Source organism: Dermacentor variabilis, chromosome 5 (genome assembly GCF_050947875.1).
Source record: "Dermacentor variabilis isolate Ectoservices chromosome 5, ASM5094787v1, whole genome shotgun sequence".
Classification (NCBI taxonomy): domain Eukaryota; kingdom Metazoa; phylum Arthropoda; class Arachnida; order Ixodida; family Ixodidae; genus Dermacentor; species Dermacentor variabilis.
In genome coordinates, this window is record NC_134572.1 from 21,037,122 (window position 1) to 21,057,607 (window position 20,486).

General features: G+C 43.9%; 1 protein-coding gene across 1 annotated transcript; it reads left to right on the forward strand.

Moving 5' to 3' along the window:
• The first annotated feature begins 572 nt into the window (after positions 1-572).
• CycH (cyclin H) lies at positions 573-14,054 on the forward strand. The gene is made up of 11 exons (XM_075691945.1): positions 573-740; positions 830-938; positions 1,088-1,195; positions 1,468-1,541; positions 2,654-2,855; positions 3,651-3,758; positions 10,741-10,796; positions 10,884-10,954; positions 13,476-13,587; positions 13,680-13,752; positions 13,855-14,054. The coding sequence occupies exons 1-11, from the start codon at positions 703-705 to the stop codon at positions 13,912-13,914; spliced, it is 1,011 nt and encodes a 336-aa protein (XP_075548060.1). The 5' UTR covers positions 573-702; the 3' UTR covers positions 13,915-14,054.
• Positions 14,055-20,486: the final 6,432 nt, after the last annotated feature.

Here is a 20,486-nt window from a genome sequence, read left to right on the forward strand (position 1 = left end):
GAGACCACAGAGCATATATTGCTAAGATGCACAGACCTAGCTTCGCCCGACTCTGGCAGAGGGAACAGTGGCCGATATGGAAGGGGCATTAGGTTTTCCCGGGGAACGAGGGCAAATAGACGAGAAAAGAGTGGCAGTAATGAAGGCGAGGCTACAGTGGCGTAGCAACAAGGGGGGCCGGGGGGCCGTGGGCCCCGGGTGCAAGGGGCCAGTGAGGGGGGGGGGAGGTGTCATATACGTCTGAAGGCACCCCTCTTTCCGCCGGCGACACCCGGAGAGGGGGGTGACAGAAGACCTATGGGCCCCGGGTGCCAGACGACCTAGCTACGCCACTGGGAGGCTAGAGGATCGGTGGAGGAAGTCAAGGGAGAGATAATACCATAAACCGGGGAGATAATGTTTTCTATACTTTTTTAGATAGTTATTTTGGGGGGAGGAGGGGAGTGAAAACTAGTTAAAGGAGAAGGGGATATGAAGAAAGGAAAAAAAAAAATAGGAGGGGGAGCAAAAGGCTAGGTGGCGCCAGCCACCGCCCGTTACAAAGGGTGTAGCCGCCATCCATCCATCCATCGTTCCATGGTGTTTGGTGTTCTTGTATGTTCGCGTTGATGTGTGGTTGAATGCATACGACGCGCATTATTTTTCTGTGATTATTCTATTACGCGCAGCTCGCGGCGAATTTAGCGTGGATGGAAGCCGCTAATGTCTGATGAATGCGTAAAGATGCGGAATTATCGATGGTAGAGACGTTAATTGTAGAGCTTGTGCCTGAAATTTCATCATCGCTAAGCAGAACACTATAGTGAGTAAAAATTATGTTTTCCACTAGCACTCAAGGGAAGTGTTGGATTTTCAAAGACGAGGGTCAAATTTCAAGGCTCAGGAAAGCAGCAAATGACAGATTCATCAACCGACAACAGAATGCGAACAGGTCTCCGGTAAGGGAACTTATCACTGTAACGCGGAAAAGAAACTATTTCCTTAATGAGTGTAATGAAAATTAGTTTTAAGAAATTCACATAGTCGACCGACAACGGGTCGCTTGTTTGGTTTCGTCGCAGTAACGACCGCCCTTGAATCATTTCAGGATGACTTTCTTTCACCGGAAGAAGAAAGGACAATCTACAAGCACTACGAGTTCACCCTCCGAGATTTCTGCAAAAAATTTCAGCCTCCTGTTCCCAGGAGCGTAATCGTAAGTAGAACGTCATTGTGCTCAATAGTTCTGTGTAATGAGAAAATTAGCACGGTGAGCGTATTTTCCATGTCCTTATATTGTGGAACTTTTGGCATTCATGGCAACATTATCGATGTTGTTGAGCCGGCCGATAAACCTGCTATCGGGCTATCGGAGTGCATTTTTATCACGTTAACGTTGTCCTTTACCTTGTGGGTATTACTACATTAGATGTGCAGTATCTTGGCGAGCTGCTTGTTCATATCACCCCAATCTTACGTTTCACACAGGGTACGTCGTTCCATTACTTCAAGCGCTTCTACCTCAATCACTCTGTGATGGACTACCACCCTAAGCACATGCTGTAAGTATCCTTGTTAGAAATGGCATGTCTTTCACTGTAATTGTTGGTTGTCATCCCATGCCGTGTAAGCTTTTGATTGCCTTTCTCTGCAGCCACCTCTCTTATGCGTCATTGTTATTTTAACCCCCTTCCGTGCTTTGGATGAGCTGGGTTCATCCGTGCATTTCTGTTGAAAATGACCAAGTAGGAGCTATGCTCACTGACGGTACCTTTAATTTCCCTAGGAATGCCATCAACGAGTTAAGACGGCAAGCTGGGCGAGTTGGTGATTGAACATGTTCCTATGGGTGGGCAGCGCAACCCGGACGAAGGACGAGAGGAAGCTCGTGTTGTGTACTTCCTCTCGTCCTTCGTCCGGGTTGCGCTGCCCACCCATAAGAACATGTTCCATCAACGAGGTGGCTTCATGTCAGTGCTTTAGATGGCAACACGCAATCCATGGGGCAGCACAAGCAGAAACGAATTTATTCTTGTGGAGGGAGTAAAAGAAGTTGACAACTGGGGTTCTTTAAAATGGCACCAGCAGCAGATTGAGCTTCGTTGGCTCCTTTGCAAAAAAGAAAAGCTCGCTTCAGCTTCTAGTCAAGTGAGTCTGATGATGAAGTGTAGAGCTCTTTGAGTGAAGTAAATGCTGAGATTGTTGATGCACTCCTCTCGTCTTCCCAGAGTGGCGCTCTGGTGACTGACGTCGCAAGGCAGTGGTGCAAACTCGACCTAAAGAAAGCCACTGCATACCCACTTAGCTTCTCATTTTAGGTGTTTCAAAGTAAGGCGTTTGATGTTGAGGACACAGGTGACTTAGTGGAGTATTTCAATGTGTCCTCTGCAGGTGAACATAGGATTTCATATTGTCTTTCCATGTCTATCGCATGGTATACGGTACAGTTCTGTTTGGCTTTAGTTTTGCAATAATGATTGACATTTTGAATAAATGAACACTTAAAACAATGTCTGCAGTGATATTTGTAAAAAAATTTTGCAATAAATAAATTTGTACATTTTTCATCAGAATTTGGTTTAAAAGGAATCCTGACGTCGCATCATTTCAATGTATGTTTAGTAACACTACCTGCAAGAACGTATGCTGATGCTCTTGCTCTAAAAATTTGCAGAGTGACCTGTGTTTACCTGGCCTGCAAAGTGGAGGAGTTCAATGTTTCCATTGCACAATTTGTCAGCAATGTGCGTGGAGACAGAGAAAAGGCCACAGACATTATCCTGAACAATGAACTTCTGCTCATGCAGCAATTGAAGTACCATCTCACCATTCACAACCCTTATAGGCCACTTGAAGGGCTCCTAATAGATCTCAAGGTATGCATTTATTCTCATCATGTTCTGTTTTAAAGGGTTGTTTGCCAGAAGCTTTAATAAAAGCCCTAGCCGCTGCTCATAACACTTCTGTAAGCAGTAATGCCATTAGCCGTCTCATTATGCTGGCATGTGGCATTGCAGTCAACAGAAGAAAACCAGTATAGTACATTGCGGTCCACTGTTAAAAAGAACACTCATATACGCGCCTCTCTCTCTGCTGGTGCCCTTCAAGTGGCTGTGGAAGCAATGACAGTGCACTGCACAGGTGTATCGAAAGGAATCAGAGCTAGAAACCACAAATTATCTGCAGTAAATCTAGATTATTGTACCCTTGCAATAGAGCAAAATCCTGCAAGCTCTGTGCTCAAGTGTTCCCTTTAATAGTGGACTCCTCTGTACATTTGCTTGTAACATGATTACACAGATTTCTGCAGGTCGCTCTAATACAATCTGTTTAAACTTGCTGCATGTTTGACTGATCATTTGAGAGTGCTCTTACGATTGCACGAAACAACTAAGCTTTACTGTTAACATAAAGAGGCTCCAGTGTTGATAGTGAAGCCTGATTATGTTTGGTTATCTGTTTCGTTCTTGTAATACAGCTTTAAAGCTGTCTTTCACAATCATTGTAGCATTGCCAGAGCACTCCAAGATGACCAGTCGAATATATTATATGCCATTAGCCAAAGGGCTCACCTGAGCAGCACTTAGTTACACACCCTTTGCCAAGTGACTGGATGTGCACGAAAGGAGCTGCCAGGCATACAAGAAACAATCCTCCTCTTTCTACCACAGACAAGGTGTTCTCAGTTTCCAGACCCAGAAAAGCTGAGGCTATACATGGATGACTTCCTTGAGCGAACTCTCTTCACAGATGCAATGCTTCTCATGGCACCATCGCAGGTATGAACATCTATGGATTGTCTTTTAAATGAACTTAATTTTTTTGTTTTGTCATTAGTGCTGCTACATCTGCATGTTTGCTTTCGTGAAGGTGCACACTTTGACAATTAAAATGTAAGAAGTGCTATTTACGCCAGATAATGGTAACAGCTAAAGCCCCTTCATCGTGCTTTAGCTCACCGGTGGACGAGAGCAGTATAGAGGGTCTTTAGTAACAGCCACGCAGGGTTTGATGATTTGGATACTCTTTAACATGCCTAAATGCACTGACAGACTTAAAAAAGAGGGGGAGGCTTGGCCCCTTTCCCATCTTGAATGATGCTGGCACTTCTGCGCTCACATATTTCGTGAGCAGTATGGAGCCTTCGGGCAGGGCAGTAGTTCTATATTTTATGCATTTCCAGTGTCAACATATGTTGTTGGCCTAGTTTGTAAGTTATGTAAACATGCTATACCATTTTGGGGGACTAATGTTTAGCTTTCCACATATTAAGTTAACTTCTGTAAATGGAGTACTGATATTGTACGTATATTGAAACTACTAGAAACTCTACCTCCTGCTTCATACACATTAAAGGATGACAATAAGTATGAAGGTTGGGAAACACTTGTAAGATATTTTAATACTAAAGTTGGTCTCAAAATGCCAGGCACGGTGTCATCTACATTATGTTGGTGTCATGACACAGCAGAATACTTGCTGACATTGTGTAGCTATAACTCTTGGTATGATGACATTCATTACAAAAAAGTAAGCAAATGTGCTATTCCAGACACTGTCAAAACCCAACATATTGTCATATTTTGCAATGGCGGCATTTTTAGTCAAGCAGAGCGGTCGTGATAGCTCTGTGGGCCAACTCAAGTAGCACAAAAGAGATACATAATGTTTTTATATTGTTTATCCGAGACGAAAGAAACGGTTTAAAGAGACGAGTAAGACAACTTCGTTGGTAAAACATTGTATATGCCTGCTAATGCCCAGCTTAATTTCTTCAGACAATCTAGAACAGCTCTTCAAAACGTATTCGAAAAGCTGGACTTGAAATATGGTTGGGAAAGAAACAAATAATCCCTTTGCCAGGGCTCATCATATATAATTTCTAAATGCCTTTAATACATGATCTAAAAGCTGGTCCAGAAGCAGTCTTGAAAGGTTTACGACAATCTGAAGCTCGTTTTCGCAGTTTCCAAATGAGTCGAAGCGACGGTGTCTAGTGCTACTGAGCTCCTGGCGCAGTGCCAGGCACTGTTGCCTATAGAGGCCGACGCATCCTCGGCCAAGTCTCCTGAAAAGGCACATGTCCACGAAAATGAATTCGCAATGCCACTTTTGGTATGCAGCAACAATGTTTATAAACAGAATGGGAATGACATCCCGCTAAGAAATCGGCGTGTCTTGACAATCGGTAAGGCCAGGATTTTTGTGCCAAGAGCACATGAAACGAGCATATCGCAAACCAACATTTTATTGCAAATATAGTACTTATGCAAGGTTTGTGCAATATTTTTGAAAAATGCAAGGCAAATCGAATGAAAAGCACATCAAGAATCACTAAAGCTATCAGAAACAATTTTTAATGAACTAGAAATTGATCAACAATGCCATGCATAAGCGAAATTCATAAGTGTGCATACAATGAAAAACAGCAAGAATGCGAAGTGTGATGAAGTTTCTTCTTTTGCACAGTAAAGAGCGTATGCTATCAGATGAACAGACTAGAGTTATTTATAACAACAGAAAGCTGAGATAGTTGGTAAGGATTCATTATGCAAGAAGGTGAGGCGTGCAGGCAGGACACAAGAGAAGTGGACAACACTTCTCTTGTGTCCTGTCTGCACGCCTCACCTTTTTTGCATAATAGAGTTATCTAGAAATTGATATCACAGCAACTGCAAGAAGCAGAATGAAATTGTGAGATTTAATCGCATGGTGTCCGCCTACAAGCTATGTTACCAATAATCTAAGAGCTTGAAAAGAACAAAAAAAGGAATAACGACACATATGATCAAAAATACATCCTGCGATAAAAACCGAACAACAGGAACATGTTAAGCTTGAAAATACAATATTGCCTGTACGGTACGTCAAATATAGTAATAGTGAGAGAATTAAAAGAACCTTAAAACTAAAAAACAGTCTTGTTACTGATCATAAAGAATACTCGTAAATCTGTGTAACAAGTGAACAGCACTGTAATGCAGAGTATGATGAGACTGAGTAACGCTATACATAACTAAAATAATCATAGTACTCTAGTACACAAGAAATGAATGTGCAACCCTTATTATTACAAAATTGTATAAACCTGGGAATTTCCCAGCCACGGCGGCCACATTTTGATGGCCGCTAAAGGCGAAAACACCCATGTACTTAGATTAAGGTGCACGTTAAAGAACCCCAGGTGGTCCAAATTTCCGGAGTCTGCCACTATGGCGTGCCTCATAATCAGATAGCGGTTTTGGCACGTAAAACCCCATAATTGAATGTTGTGAACCTGGAAATTAACTGGAATGCACAGGAAGCTGGGCTTCAGTAACCAAGGGAGAAATGGTCATAATAAATACGAATCCGATTATATAAACAGCATTGTACAAAAGGCACATATGTGCCACTCTCGCAAAAACAGGCATAAGGTCACAATGAATCATTTACAAGCACATGAATACATTAGTACACCTTGCACACATCTGCAGTCTCCTAAAGTAAATAAAAGAAATTGGCTCTCCATCCTGGCCCTGCGAAAGTGGATGTCCAGCGAAGCTTTTTAATACTACCATTACAACTGCTATGGGGGTATGCAGTGCTTTACTGCTTTAGAGTGATGGTAATTTTGATAGCGTGCCACTGCCCGTAGCGGTGCTGCAACAACACTGAAATCAGGTGCTAGGCTGGTTACTTCATATACACAAGGCTAGGGACGTCACTTCCCACGTCGCAAGCTGCCATCGCTGCGGCAGCTTGCACAGCAGTAATCGCTATCGCGAAACGTATGCGGGGAGCGCTATGTGCTTCGCATTGTTACCATGCACACCTTATCAATTATGTCGCTCGGATACTTGTTTTGCACTTGTTCTTTATTGAAAAGTACACTGTTCTATATGTTGCATCCTTGCTTCCAAAGAATATATGCACTGTGCACCTCTTTTGCTGAAGCCTCTGCCTTACGGGGATACAAGCCATCGCTTCTGGCCCCGCACTGCCGCCGCGATCGGCCCACATTTTCGGTAACAGACGCGGACAGAAAGAATGCTGACCAAGTAGGGGCTAACAGCTTCGCTGTAGAAAGCACTCTGAATGCCAAAAACCTTTCACACATGTAGCCCTGAGTCAATGCTTTACCAGTTCACCCTCACTTTCACATCCAAAAATATTTGGCACAGAGTCCAGGCAGAGTTCCATTGATGAACAGCTTGGGATAACACCACTTTGTACTCTACAGTTCCGCTGGCAATGGCACTGCCGTACATGCTGGTATGTACTTGAAATGTCTTCAATGTAGACACACTTGCTACGCTGGAGAGGTATGCCCAGATATTTGCACTGGCGCTCCATTTCGTCGAAGTGGACATGACATTTTGCACTATGCTGGTAGTTGAAATGTTTTGAATGCAGATGCAGTGGCTCCACCAGGACGACTTGCGCTCATTCTTCACTTGGTAGCACTGAACTTTAAGTGTTCCCACTCGGGTGTGCTTGCCAGATCAGTGGGCAGGCCTCACACTAAAATTTTTGCAGATTCTAATGAAACATATAGCAGCATACTTAAACTACAGTGTGAAAGATATGCTAAATTTATGACTCATGAAAGTGGCATGAGCACAAAATATGCAACTACAACACTGTATCCAGATCATAAAAATGAACATAACCAATGCTAACTATAAAAATGTATTGCGGAAATTGTTTTGAACAAGCTGTTCAATGAAATGGGCACATAATATGTAGGTTCCACTATAAGTATAGTAAGCATTTTAACTATGTAATGACAATGTAAACTGCATTCACTCACCCTTCCTGTGCTATCAATCTGATTGCTTGCATTTCTTAAACGATTTGGAGGGTGTCTTTAAAAGCAGATAAGGGAAGATGCGCGATGTATATCCACGTATTCTCCCGCCCTTTTACCAGGGGACACTGTGTTGATGCCAGTGGTTTTTGTGTCACCTGTCATCTGCTTACTACCATTCAAGACAGCACACTTAGTTACCAGGCATTAGTCCGATATTTCTGCATTTATTGGCACACTGTCGCCTTGAAATCACATTTTCAACTAAGACCTCCAGGTAGGGACAGATATATGCAATTAATCAGGAACAAATCCATTCCTCAATACAAGGCTAAAATTGCTGTGCAAATAACCCATATTGCCACAGACAGCTCTCCACAGGCCAGTTACAAGCACTCTTGTGAGGTACCCTTCCAAGCGCCTCATCGCCAAAGCCCCTAGGCATTACTCATCGCATTGCCATTAGAAGAGCACCAGCAACGGCTCGTGTATGGTGAGACAGCGCGTGTCCCTCGTGCATGTGCACACGGCAGCTCCCGAGTCCCCCCATCCAATGAGAAGTCGCAGCGTCGCTCTTGGTCTTTGGGGCGCGTGAAAGTGTGTTCGATGAGGAGACGTGGTTCAGCTGCTCAGCTGCTCTCCAAATTAAAATCATACAAACAAATCGCTGCACATGCAGTGCGAAGTAAGACAACAAAGCACAGTACTTGCTTCACAACGGACAGTGCAACCGAAAACAGTGAGAAACACACTACTGCCCAAACAAGCACAATTGCAGAACTATACACAGACCGGTTTCACACGGCAGCCTTCACTACACGGTTGGTCATGTGACCGATGTGACTACGGTATCGTATCGCCACCTTGCGTAAGGTTGGATTGTGTTGATGGGCTGTTGAAACGCCGCGGTGTGAGCGCTTGGTGTGTGCGTCGGTGTGTTGTGCACGTTGTGCGTTTATTGTATTGACTGTGAATCATGTCGCGCAGAGCCAGACGCCACCCTCTCTTCCGTTGTTCTTTCGCGCACTGGCTTGCTTGCTTGATATGCCGCTCCGACTCAAACCAGAGCAGTGAGCTGGCCATTCCCGTTGTGCATTTCTCAGGCCTTTCATTTCGGACGCCGTCAGTGCCGCATCATTGTGGTTAGACGATCGGCGCCTCTGACCATGCGTGATCACACCAAGCTATGCGTCCAAGCGTGCCGAGACCGTACCGTTGAGTCCCATGAATATTAAAGCGAATAGGCTGTTTTTATGCTTGTTAAGAGGTCAGTGGTTTTGTCATAAGTACTGTTGATGTGCAAGGAACAGGTTAGTTTGTCCTTTTGCTCTCTCGCAAACATTATTTCGCCCACGCTCTCTCGTTTCGTTCGCTCGCTCGTTCAGGCTATTCGCTTGTACTGACATTCATCGACGGTGGTTTCGGCACATTGTTTTTGTATACATTGTACTCACAGTAGAATTCACCGCAACACCTTCTACAGAGCACCATTCCTACAGTAACAGATGTACCGATGCATTCCTTCGGTGCCATCGAAAGTGATGTTCGCTCGTTAACTCTATCCCTTTATTCATGCGTAATATAGAATAAGCCTTATATAAACACCGCATGCGAATGCTTACAAAATGGAGCGGGGGAAAGATTAACATGCCATCAGTGAAATACATCTCATTGTGTAAGAAAGTGTGAAAAAAAAAAGCGTAAAAAGTAAACAAATCACTTAGGTTGGGCACTGCGCTCAGTGCGTAACAGCTCTTTGAATTTTGCTGCGTATCCTTCAGTGCCTGCGTGCGATGGCAAGTTCTATTCTACGATAGTGCGCGGTATGAATACGTTTTCAAAACAATGAGAGTGACATATTGATCGTTTCACATTTGCACTAGTGGTCATGATAAAAAAATTACTGCAGGGCACTGAAAGAAATTGTCAGAAAGAATTGAATGATGATAAAGTTTATGAAAAAGCCAAAGCTATTGAAGTAGAGGATGCGCTGTCAGAATCAGCACTAACACCTGCATAATCTACTGACTGGCAGCGCTTCTTCGACGTCGATATGGAGCCATTGTCCGCGTCACAAAGAGCGGCTTCAATGTCACTGCACTCGTGCACCATTCCTTTGTGGCCTGTTGCGGTGCCAACTTCATTTGCAATCGTTCGTCTCTTCTGATGTGAGGTCAACACTACAAAACACTTCTTTTTCCTAGCCGAACTCATGCTCGTGCAGGGCGAATACAGCAGCAATTGACACGAGTGCCGCTTGATAAATGGAGAATTCTCCCGCCAACAACGGCGCCATCGAAAACCCATCACGCTAACTGAACAGATACGGCCAGACTTATGAAAACGTTTTCGAAACGTATTCACCCCTTGTTTTTAAGCTATCCTGCTTGCGACATTTTTAATGCATCGAGTTTGGTAAAAAATCTGTTTGAGACGTTGAATCCATTAATACGATGTTTTGAAGACTTTGTGTGCTACCTGGGAATCAGAGATGTCAAGATGGCGGAATTTGACAGTCTCCAGGATGGCACCTCAGGAGTGCTACGTGTGTTTCTGCTGGTTGTGCCCATGTGTGGCAGTCGTGGTAGTAAGAGGAACAGATCAAGCATATGTGTCCCGACACATCCACCTCCTTGGCGTTGAAACCAAAACTAGTTTGTAAAAACAAGTACTATATAGTGAATTGCTTAGGGTGCTCCGACACTTGCCATTATTCTGTGATTTACAGGGTTTGAACATAATTCAAAATAATAAAATGATATGTTGAAAATGTCCTGTCAGTAATTGTTTAATTAAGCTGACATAATTGTAGTATGATTGTGATATTTTCATGCTCTCTCCATACTCATCTTAATTAAATGTAGTATGCTGAAAAATAGTTTTGTGAAGACTACATATTATTGCTGTGATTTGCACAACTCACTGTGCCACAGCATGACAGTGCTTCTTCATCCCTTTCTTGCTGCCTGTAGATTGCCCTCACTGCTGTTCTGTATGCTGCTAACAAAGCCCAGGCCAACTTTGAAACGTGAGTTCTCCCATCCTGTTGCACCTGCTCTTTTTGTTCATCTGCCTGTGTATGTATTGATCTCTCTATCTCTGCTTTGTGAAACAGGTATATAACAGACTTCCTGTTTTCTGGAAGCCCACGTGAGACGCTTCACCACATCAAGGACACTGTCAAAAGTTAGTCTGCACTTTCTTTGGTCATTATCAATGTTCCTTTGCTGAGTGAGCTGTTTACAGGAGAATGAGAGCAGCAGTCATAACAGCTAATGCATACCGCTATACTGCCTTTCTTTTTGTATCTCGAGCCATTTTTTTTAAAGATTGCCTGTCACAGATAGCACTGTCCCATTTGTTCAGGTGGATTACATACTTGAATTGACAGACTATGATAATTTGCAATGTTCATGTAGCTGATTAACAAAGTTTTCCCAACACTTTAGTTATTGACTTTAGAGCACATACATGTTGCAGTGGCAACAGGTATGCAGGACAGCATTGAAGTCGCACCCACTGGACATGCTCCTGGGACCATCACCACTTTTGAGAGATCAATTTTTCCAGTTAGTTTTGTCCTGAAGCACACTACTGAAGCTTTTGAGAAGTTTCTATTAACTGGAATGCCAATATATATTATAAACGAGAAGAAAGGGGGGTTAACCGAGGGGCACAATTCTTTATTAGCCCTACCACAGGAAGCCAACAAACACTGACACCAAGGACAACATAGGTCCTAGACAACATAGACAACTTGTTGTCCTAGGTGTCAGTGTTTGTTGGCTTCCTATGGTATGTATGTCATAACACATTCTGGTTTTTGATATCTCAAAGCTGGTGCTAGCCACAGCATCTTTGCTAAGCTGATTTGGATTCACTATTGCCAAGCTTTATTTTGCAATTGCAACATGTGCTATCAGCACTAACTCAATCACAGACGAGCCTAGAATGACTGTGATGCCTCCTTGTTCCTAGCGTTGGTTTGCGTGGATTTGTAGTAGAAATCTTCAGTAGGTGTCACAACCTTGGTCATGACAAGCTTACTTGTGATTAACAGTTGATAGGTTAATAAACCAGCTACAGAGTGATTGCACATAGGCCTTCCACGTAATTATGCGTACGTAGAAGACATTCTGACCACCTTTCTTTGTTTGCTTTTCAATATATATTAATGGTACATGCTTCAAGTAAATCATTAAGGAGCTAAAAGTTGAAGTCATCCAACAGACTATCTGAGCATTGCAATTTGCCATGCAAGTAATTTTCACCTGAGGATGCCAAGTTTCAACGTGTATGCCACAGGGTGATTAAAGATGTTTTTACAATTAAAGAATTCATGAAAGGGAAAATTGTAATCTGCCCGACTGTAGCACAAAACTACAAAGGCTGATTGTAGTCTGCAAAGGCTGATTGTAGCCTGCAAAGGCCAGAAGCTGATTTGCCATATTAATGTCCCTGTCATTCGAGTTGTTGATTAATTAGGCCTTGATCTGTTAGCCTCCTAGTTAGCTTACATGGTAAAGTGGCCGCCACGGAAAGGGTTAGTCCCGGGTTCGTTCCCTGAATCGGGGCATATTTTTCTTCAACTGGGAAGCTTTATTTCTGGGAAGCCTGTATAAGTTTTCTTTGTAGCTTTGTGCTGCGGTCAGGTGGAAGACAACTTTCCCTTTCATTAACTTTCCTCCACAGAGCTGATTTGCCAAATAAGAAATTGTGCAGAAACCATTGGAAGACGATTGTCAAAGCCAGGCGATAGCCCTGTAGACCTGCTCAGATATGCTGCCTAGGACAGTTTTTGAGTAACTCTGTTGGCTTGTGCAATGAGGCATGTAGGTACTATGACGTTGCGCTGCCTCCAGCATGAGGTCACGTTACAAATTACATTACGACCCTTGCAAGGACATCTATCATGCACTGGTATAGGATCAGTGCATGAAGCCACCGCCTTTGATTGTGTCTCATACTGTAATGTGGCATTGGTGTCTCATGCTATAAGGGGATCCAAGTTAGCATTTTTTGTTGTACTAGCCTTCAGGCTCATATACACCGGCAAATGACGGCAGTCGCGTAACCAACTTCGTTGAAAGTGGTCGCTTTTTGAGAAAAGTGACCATTTCGACCTAGTCAACACGCTGCTCGATTTTTCAGTTGTGTGACCACAGTCGCAAAGCTGCTAAACAGATCAGATGTGCAGGCAGTGGCGTAGCAACAGGGGGGGCCGGGGGGCCGTGGGCCCCGGGTGCAAGGGCCAGTGAGGGAGGGTGTCATATACGTCCACGGACTGAAGACACCCCTCTTTCCCCCGGCTACACCCGGGGAGGGGGGTGACAGAAGACCTATGGGCCCCGGGTGCCAGACGACCTAGCTACGCCACTGTGTGCAGGACAGGACATCTGTTTACGCTAATACTTATTTTACATGGTGGTGCAATTGTGAGCAGATGGTGACTGGCCAGTCGCATTTGCTGGTGTGAGCATCAGTCGCCTTCAGTCACTTTTTGGTTGCCAGTCGCAGATGGTTGCGCGACCTCCTCAAGGCGCCGATGTGAATGAGCCTTTGGGCATCTCGTGCCACACTGATTTTGTTAAGCCATCCAAACAGTTTTCTCCTCTGTGTGTGAAAAGTACTTCCACTGTTTGGTCTTCACTTGAGGCCCATACATGGCTGCAGGCCATTTAATTGTGTGACATTGCACCTGTTGCAGAGCTGTGGCTTATGGTAAGAGCCATCGAGGTGCCTCCAAAAGAGAAGGTACGCGCCTGTGAACAGAAACTCGAGAAGTGTAGGAACCAGGAGAACAACCCAGACAGCCAAGTGTAGGTTTAAGCTCATGACTGTGGTTGTACCGAGTTCAGGGGATAATGAGGCATATTCTATGACCATTTTTTGCAAAACATCTGTTTTCTAGGTACAAACGCAAAATGCAGGATGGGCTAGATGATGATCACCAGTCAAGCTCAAAATATGCCAGGACTTCGGAGGTAAATTTTGCCAGCTGCTGTACAATAGTTCTAGTCAATTAGTATTCTTCTTTTTTTAACTGCTGGAGTTTGTAACATGATCTTTATTATCTCTGTGTACAGGAGCACCGACAAGTGGACGATTCAATGGGAGGATCAAGTGCCTTAGAAAGTTCCCCGTAGTGGCCTGTAGATACTGTACATTTGTTTGATAATATAGGGACATCAGTGGTAATTTCTCATGTATCTGTTACGACATGATGGCCAGAAATGAAGCTTTCTGCAAGCGTGGTTCATCATAAAATGTAATATGTGTCTGCGGAGACATGCTTTGACTCCATTTTCTGTTTCCCTCCACCTAATGGCAACAAAAAGAAAGTCTATGTGCTTGCATTTTTCTTTACAGAGACCAAAACTATTGACACTGTTTATGACACAAGGCCTACCACGAGAACCCCAGATTTAATTCTGGGGTGTGTCGGCATGATAAGGCTGGCATTGGGTTCACCCATTCACACAAGCAGGTTGGTTGCTGTGACGTGGGTAGCTCCAACTATGTTGCATACAACTGTGTATTTATAAACACTAACCAATATGCGAATAATGTTGATGTCACATGGCTTTACAAATTAACAGGGGCTTTTTAATAGGTGGGGCAAATGTATTAAGGCAGAGAGCACAACATTGAAGTGACTAAACTCGCAACAGATTACGTCGTGTTACGCAATCATTCGAGCGCTTCAGACACAGTGTGCCACAGATGTCACCGATTTTCAGCTGCGTGACGTAATTTCACAGAGCGGAGCTCAATGCCAACCGCTTACTAATCAAGGCTGGGACTGCTGCTGCGCTGTGGTTTGTTTTGCCCATATATGGTTTGTCAGGTAGCATGCTTCACCTGTGTTGTAGTGTTGTAGAAGAGTGTTGTTCTGGTTTGCATGAATGACGCATTTTGTGGGGTGTTACTAATTTGGGTGGACATGGCTACTTTCACAAGCACATTCAATGTTGTGGCCCCCTTTGAAAGCACAGACACTAGATGATCAGGTAATGAGCAAGCGTGAAAACCTTTTCTTATAGTTGTTTCAGTGCCATAAGTCTTTTGAAATGTTAGTTGCACCTCAATAATATGGATACTTCGGTTCCCAACCAATAGACCCCTATCACGGCGATTCTGTGGGTGCCGGCATGTTTGATCACATAGTCACGCGTCCATTGCTTGCCTCAGCTTCTTCTGTTGCATCCATATTTACAATGGATGTGCATGACACCCTGGTGCAGTTTAGCAAACCTCTGTTTCTACAAATATTGTCGACGGTGATTAGGCAGTCAATGCGAAGTTTTCGCCACAGCTTCGGAGGACAAGAAAGTGCTTCCGGGCCTTGTTACGGCTTGTCCAAACAGCGCATATATAGTGCTTGTTCTAAAGGCTAAAAATGTATTTCAAGCTGTCCAAACTTTCCACTTGTGAATTAAATCAGGGTCAGTGTGTTTTGCTCTTCATTCTTTGTCTGGTAAACACTTAGAATCAGTGGCTTGTCATGTTTCTGACTCAGTAAAGTTCCTGAGTGCGGTCACTATGGGATTGTTTGTTTTCTGCCTAATCACTCGTGGGTGTGCTCAGTTGTGATAGACTTGTTCTTGCTGCGTACAAGGCTTGTTACGTAGATGTTCTGTACTTTGTAATAGGTTGTAGCAAAGACGCATTATCGCTATTCACTCATTTACTCTGTGGACCATCATGAAAGGTTCAGCTTTGAATGTTCATGTGTTACGGTGTAGTCGCCTTGCTTCGGTGCATTGATTCAAGTGTGCCCATTCACTTATTCTTTATACGCTGGCGGTATAGCGGGCGTAAGTCGGCATGTCAGTTGGAGTGGACGTGTGCAGATAACATGCAAGAAACTTGATATGCCAAGAAGCGGCGCTACTTCATTTGTAACTGCATAACCAGTAGTACTCATCCTTGCCATTGTTCCCGGGTGGAAGTCCTTTCTTTAGATGTTAGCAATGCAATGCTGGCAAATGAGTGAATTTTTTTATCCTCAAGGAAAGCCGTGCGTCGCAAAGACCTTGCAACACAGTCAGACCTTGCGTAACAGCAGCAGTCAGTGGACTTGGTTACACAGATTAATTTCATTCCTTAATATGCCGCTCATTTTTTTCGTAGATAACTATTGCATACGTCTTCCCTCTACTATTCCACATTTTGCAGCATGAATGGAGCACAGTGCTTTAGTGAACACCCAGTCAGATGTCCAACAGCTGATCGTACAGTAGCAGGGCAGAAGCGGTAATGGTTTCATAATTCGTGCACTTTCACTAAGGCAACATGCTGCATGCCAGCGAAAGCACCATCTCGTACCTCTAGAGCAAACTGTTCCACGAAAAGGGTCTATGCTCTCCATAAAGCAGGCCATCAATAATAATGAATCTTGGTTGTGCACAAAGACCACTTGTTGAGAAAAGAATTGCAGTAGTTTGTTCCTGCACATCGCAGTGTGCACAGTGGAATTGTAAATTCAAGAAAATCTGTAACTTAAGTGGTGGTATTCTGCTCATTGCTATTTAAAAAATCTCAATGCAGTTTGAACCGCCTTGTGGGCTATGTGGCCTCTGGACTGGTGTGCTCGCCCCCCCCCCCCCGCCTTTTTTCTATAAAAAGAAAAGAGGGGGGGGAGCACACGTGTTATTACACCAGGTTTTGCATTGATGTAATTGCCAATAATGGCACCTTCACTCAAAGAAAGCATTTACAACAGAAGAGGGGTGCAGTAAGGAAAGCTGCAGCTTGCTGACGAAGATAGCATGTAGGAGAAAAAGCTGTTGTCTCCACTTTCTTTTTAACACAAGATCTCCGCACAGAGCAAGACTTGACAATAGGTTATTGTGAAATATTTGGTTATTTTCAGTTTTCGAAAATACTGAATAGTTATTTCTCTAATACAAATAGTTACTGTGTAATATACAATTCTTTTTCGAAACTAAATATTCGCCTACGCCTTTAAGCAATATTAATAAACAATGATGGCCCTTGGGTCTGATAGATGAGGCTAGCAAAAGATTCATGAAGCATTGGCATTTAAGAGCAGCCACAAGAACAGAGAAATAAGGCTGGAAAATTGATGAAGGATGATGGAATAGGAATAGATGTAAGGTGGGACAATCACAAATTGTCTTACAGCAAGGTGGTGCCATTGTCACCTTGAACAAGGAGGCAGCCTCTACATATACACAAGAAATATTTTAGATCGACAAGCTATTGTATAGTAGTATGTCTTGACTAGTACTGCTAATTATATCAAGACATTTCTGTTTTTGCACATTGTTCCAGAGCTCTGGCATTGCTGAAGGCAGTTTGCACAACCATTTTCACTGAGTTGTGTTGAATAGTGCCGATTGCCAATGTTGGACATATGGAGAATATCTTGTTTTCTATGGTTAAAACAGACTTTAGAGAGAGTGAAAACAGCACCAAGTCAGTTTATACCCGCCGTGATTGCTCAGTGGCTATGGTGTTGGGCTGCTGAGCACGAGGTCGCGGGATCGAATCCCGGGCATGGCGGCCGAATTTCGGTGGGTGCGAAATGTGAGAACACCCATGTACTTAGATTTAGGTGCACGTTTAAAGAACCCGAGGTGGTCGAAATTTCCGGAGTCCACCACTACGGCGTACCTCATAATCAGAAAGTGGTTTTGGCACGTTAAACCCCATAATTTTTTTTTTAGGTCACTTTATGTGGGTAGAAGACTATTCTTTTACAACTGTTCATTTGGAGAGAAAATGATGATTACTAGCAAAAGGAAATTGAGGAGGAGTGGGCTGCAGACGCTGATTCTTTTAAGTGATAGTAAGAATACAAAATTGACAAGAATCCTCAAGTGTAAGCAAGCCTTGCCAAACCCAGGGACCTAATTTTTTATTAAAACAGGAAGCGATATACTATTTCGACAGTTAAGAAACCAGCAATAAAAAAAATTAAAAAAAAACTGAACAAAGTGAGTTGTGTCAATAGACCTCAATTTGCACTCTTTGCTTTCGTTTCACATTTGGTCTACTTAATCAATGCTGCTTTGCACGAGGCCACGAGTTCAATTCCCAGCCATGGTGGCAGCATTTTGACAGACATATGTACTATAATGCAAAAGCATTTGTGTGCTGTGCTTTGTGTGTACAGTTAATATAAATCCAGAGGCCTCCCCTACGGTGTCCCTCAGTGACTTTTCAGCTTCTGGACGTTACACGCAACAATTTATTATAATGGGCAGCTTTTACACTGCTGTGCACTGGCGGAACAGCACAACTTTATGCATAATTATCAAATGCAGGATAACAGAGAAAAATAGCGTGAATTATCTGTTCATTTTGTGTTGACACATACTTATCATAAATACAGACATAGTGCAGTCAGAACACTTCTACAAAGAAGTGACCTATGTAACAAAGGAATAATTCCATCTCTCTTTTATTATGACTGGTGCGGTGTGCAACCTTTATGATGAAGTAACCTGTATAACAAATGATTTCGGAGGCCCCAAGCACTTTGTTACAAAGTTGTTCAACTGCATACAGAGTGACTATAATTAAATCGTAGCCTTCCAGCATTGAAAGTGCGGAATGTAAATTCAACAGAACACACATAACAAGATAAATACCAGCAGTCATGGCAGACTCCTGAGACTGGACATAAGCTCCAGCTGACTCATCAAATTTTATTTTAAAGCAATAAATTACCAAAGTGCTCATGCTGGGTTTCATTTAAGCCACAATGGCAATTATTTCATTACATAAGAAAAGAAGAAAAATTCGCAGGCCTGAATAGCACATGCTGCGCAGTCACAGTGTAAGCTGGAGGAGCGGCTCCATAGAAGACAGTCTCTTTGCGTCGGTTTCATGAGAACAAACTGAACTGTCCGCTCAGTGCTGATGCTGATCTGTGGCTTGTGCTGCTCTCTGCACAGTAGTCTGCTAAGCCCGGCATTGCCTGGTTGCAGCCGCGTGCGTAGCTCTTTGATTTGCTTCTTCAGCAGCGGTTCATGCCTTACAAGGAGATGTAATAACATGTATCAAAGAGTAAACACAGGCATCAAGACTATGTGGCGCACATGTCATGCCCCTTGACACCTGTTGCAATACAATGCAGCTGCAATGCAAAGTTTGCAAGTATCGACGCTACACGGTGCGCATCTCTCATCGCGTGACTAGTGACGCAATACGATGCAACAACTACATGGAGTGCCACCTGGTGCAGTAACATGCAACTGCAATGCAAAGTGAACGTATCTATGCTACGTGGCCACATCTCGCATTGCATGCTAGGACACATATATAGGGCATGTTTCTGCAGCAGCTAGCAAGCGTTGGCATGGCGAAAAATGTTATTGCATCTCATAGGTTCAGCCAGTTTTGGCCAATTCAGAGCAGTGAGGGCTGGAGAGTTAAGGTTGGTATATTTGTATGTGTGACAGTTGGTCTCCTGGTTTCTCATTTTTTGGTATAGCTGTCATTTGGTATTGCGAGCTTTCTTCCAGGTTAACCTGGTTCCTGACCTGCCAGAATTGGTGGTGTCTTCACATTTCCTTTCTAGATCTTATTTATGGGGGTTCATGCGCGAGATTGATTTTAAGAGTGGCGCTGTTAAAACCGCTGGGTTTCTCGGTGTCCGCAGCTTCGCCGAGCTGGAGGAAAGAGCTGAGAGAGAGTGAAAGCAGAGTATAAAAATAGCATCGCGCAGCATAGCAACGCAGCGAGGATTGGTGGAGCCTAGCGGGGGAGAAGGAGCGACGCAGCGGGGACTTAGGTGGTGTGACGTCATTGCTCTCCAATAAAAACTTGCGCGCTCGCTTCACCGGATTTGAAGACACTACCAGGTCCACAATGTCAGAGCTAGCACGGTTCTGATCTCGCTTCAAGTTGCTTTCTACATTTTCGCGCCACTATTGTCAAACTCTCGAAAACGATTAATTGTACAGGGAAGTATTCTGTGAGAGTCCACCTAATGGGCATGTCCATTTCGTCTGCTGTTGAAGTTCTGTTTGGCTGGGGGAGGCTGCACGTCCGCAGCAACCAGGTGCCACAGCCACTCGGCACTTGAGCACCTGGTTTAATCGATTACGTCGGTGAAATGAAAGGTGGACATCGATGAAGATTAATAATCTTGTGGGACAGATTTAATCGATTAATCATCGATACTACCACATATTACCAACCCTACTATATACATATTGGCTTCGAGCTTCACCACTGAAAAAGCTGGCGCCACTGTCGGTGTGACGTGGTATTAGGGATCACGTGGACATAGCAGCTGCGTCGGCTGCTTTGGGAGCATCGAAGCGAGCTGAAAACGAGAGTTTAAATTCCCTCGTACGCTGCGGTCCTCATTTAGTGGCGAGATTTTCCCGCTTCGAGTGTCTCCTTTACAACACTTCAAAGTACTACAAAAGGTAGTGGCTGCCTTTTAAGGCATGCAACATGGTAGACTACTGCTCGGTGCCGCAGTGCTGGACGTATACGCAACGGAACCCGGTGTCAGCCTTATTCATATGTAGGCGCAGGACAAGAAGCTGCGTGAAGCTTGGCTCGAGAAACATAAGACCGGCAAACAGTAATCGGCTACAACTCTGGTATGGAGCAAGCACAGATGCAAGGAAGATTTCTGCGACGGCGCCAGGTCTGCAATGTTTGGAAAACGCGCACTGAGACGCTCGCCTGCGTCCGCTGCCCGACTAATGTCATGACGGTTTGGTCTATGAAC

Coding starts and splice junctions, on each gene's coding strand:
- CycH (XM_075691945.1), top strand. CDS start 703: ATGTCTGATGAATGCGTAAAGATGCGGAATTATCGATG. Junction 10,797..10,883: donor GCCCAGGCCAACTTTGAAAC/GTGAGTTCTCCC, acceptor TTTGTGAAACAG/GTATATAACAGACTTCCTGT. Junction 10,955..13,475: donor CATCAAGGACACTGTCAAAA/GTTAGTCTGCAC, acceptor CACCTGTTGCAG/AGCTGTGGCTTATGGTAAGA.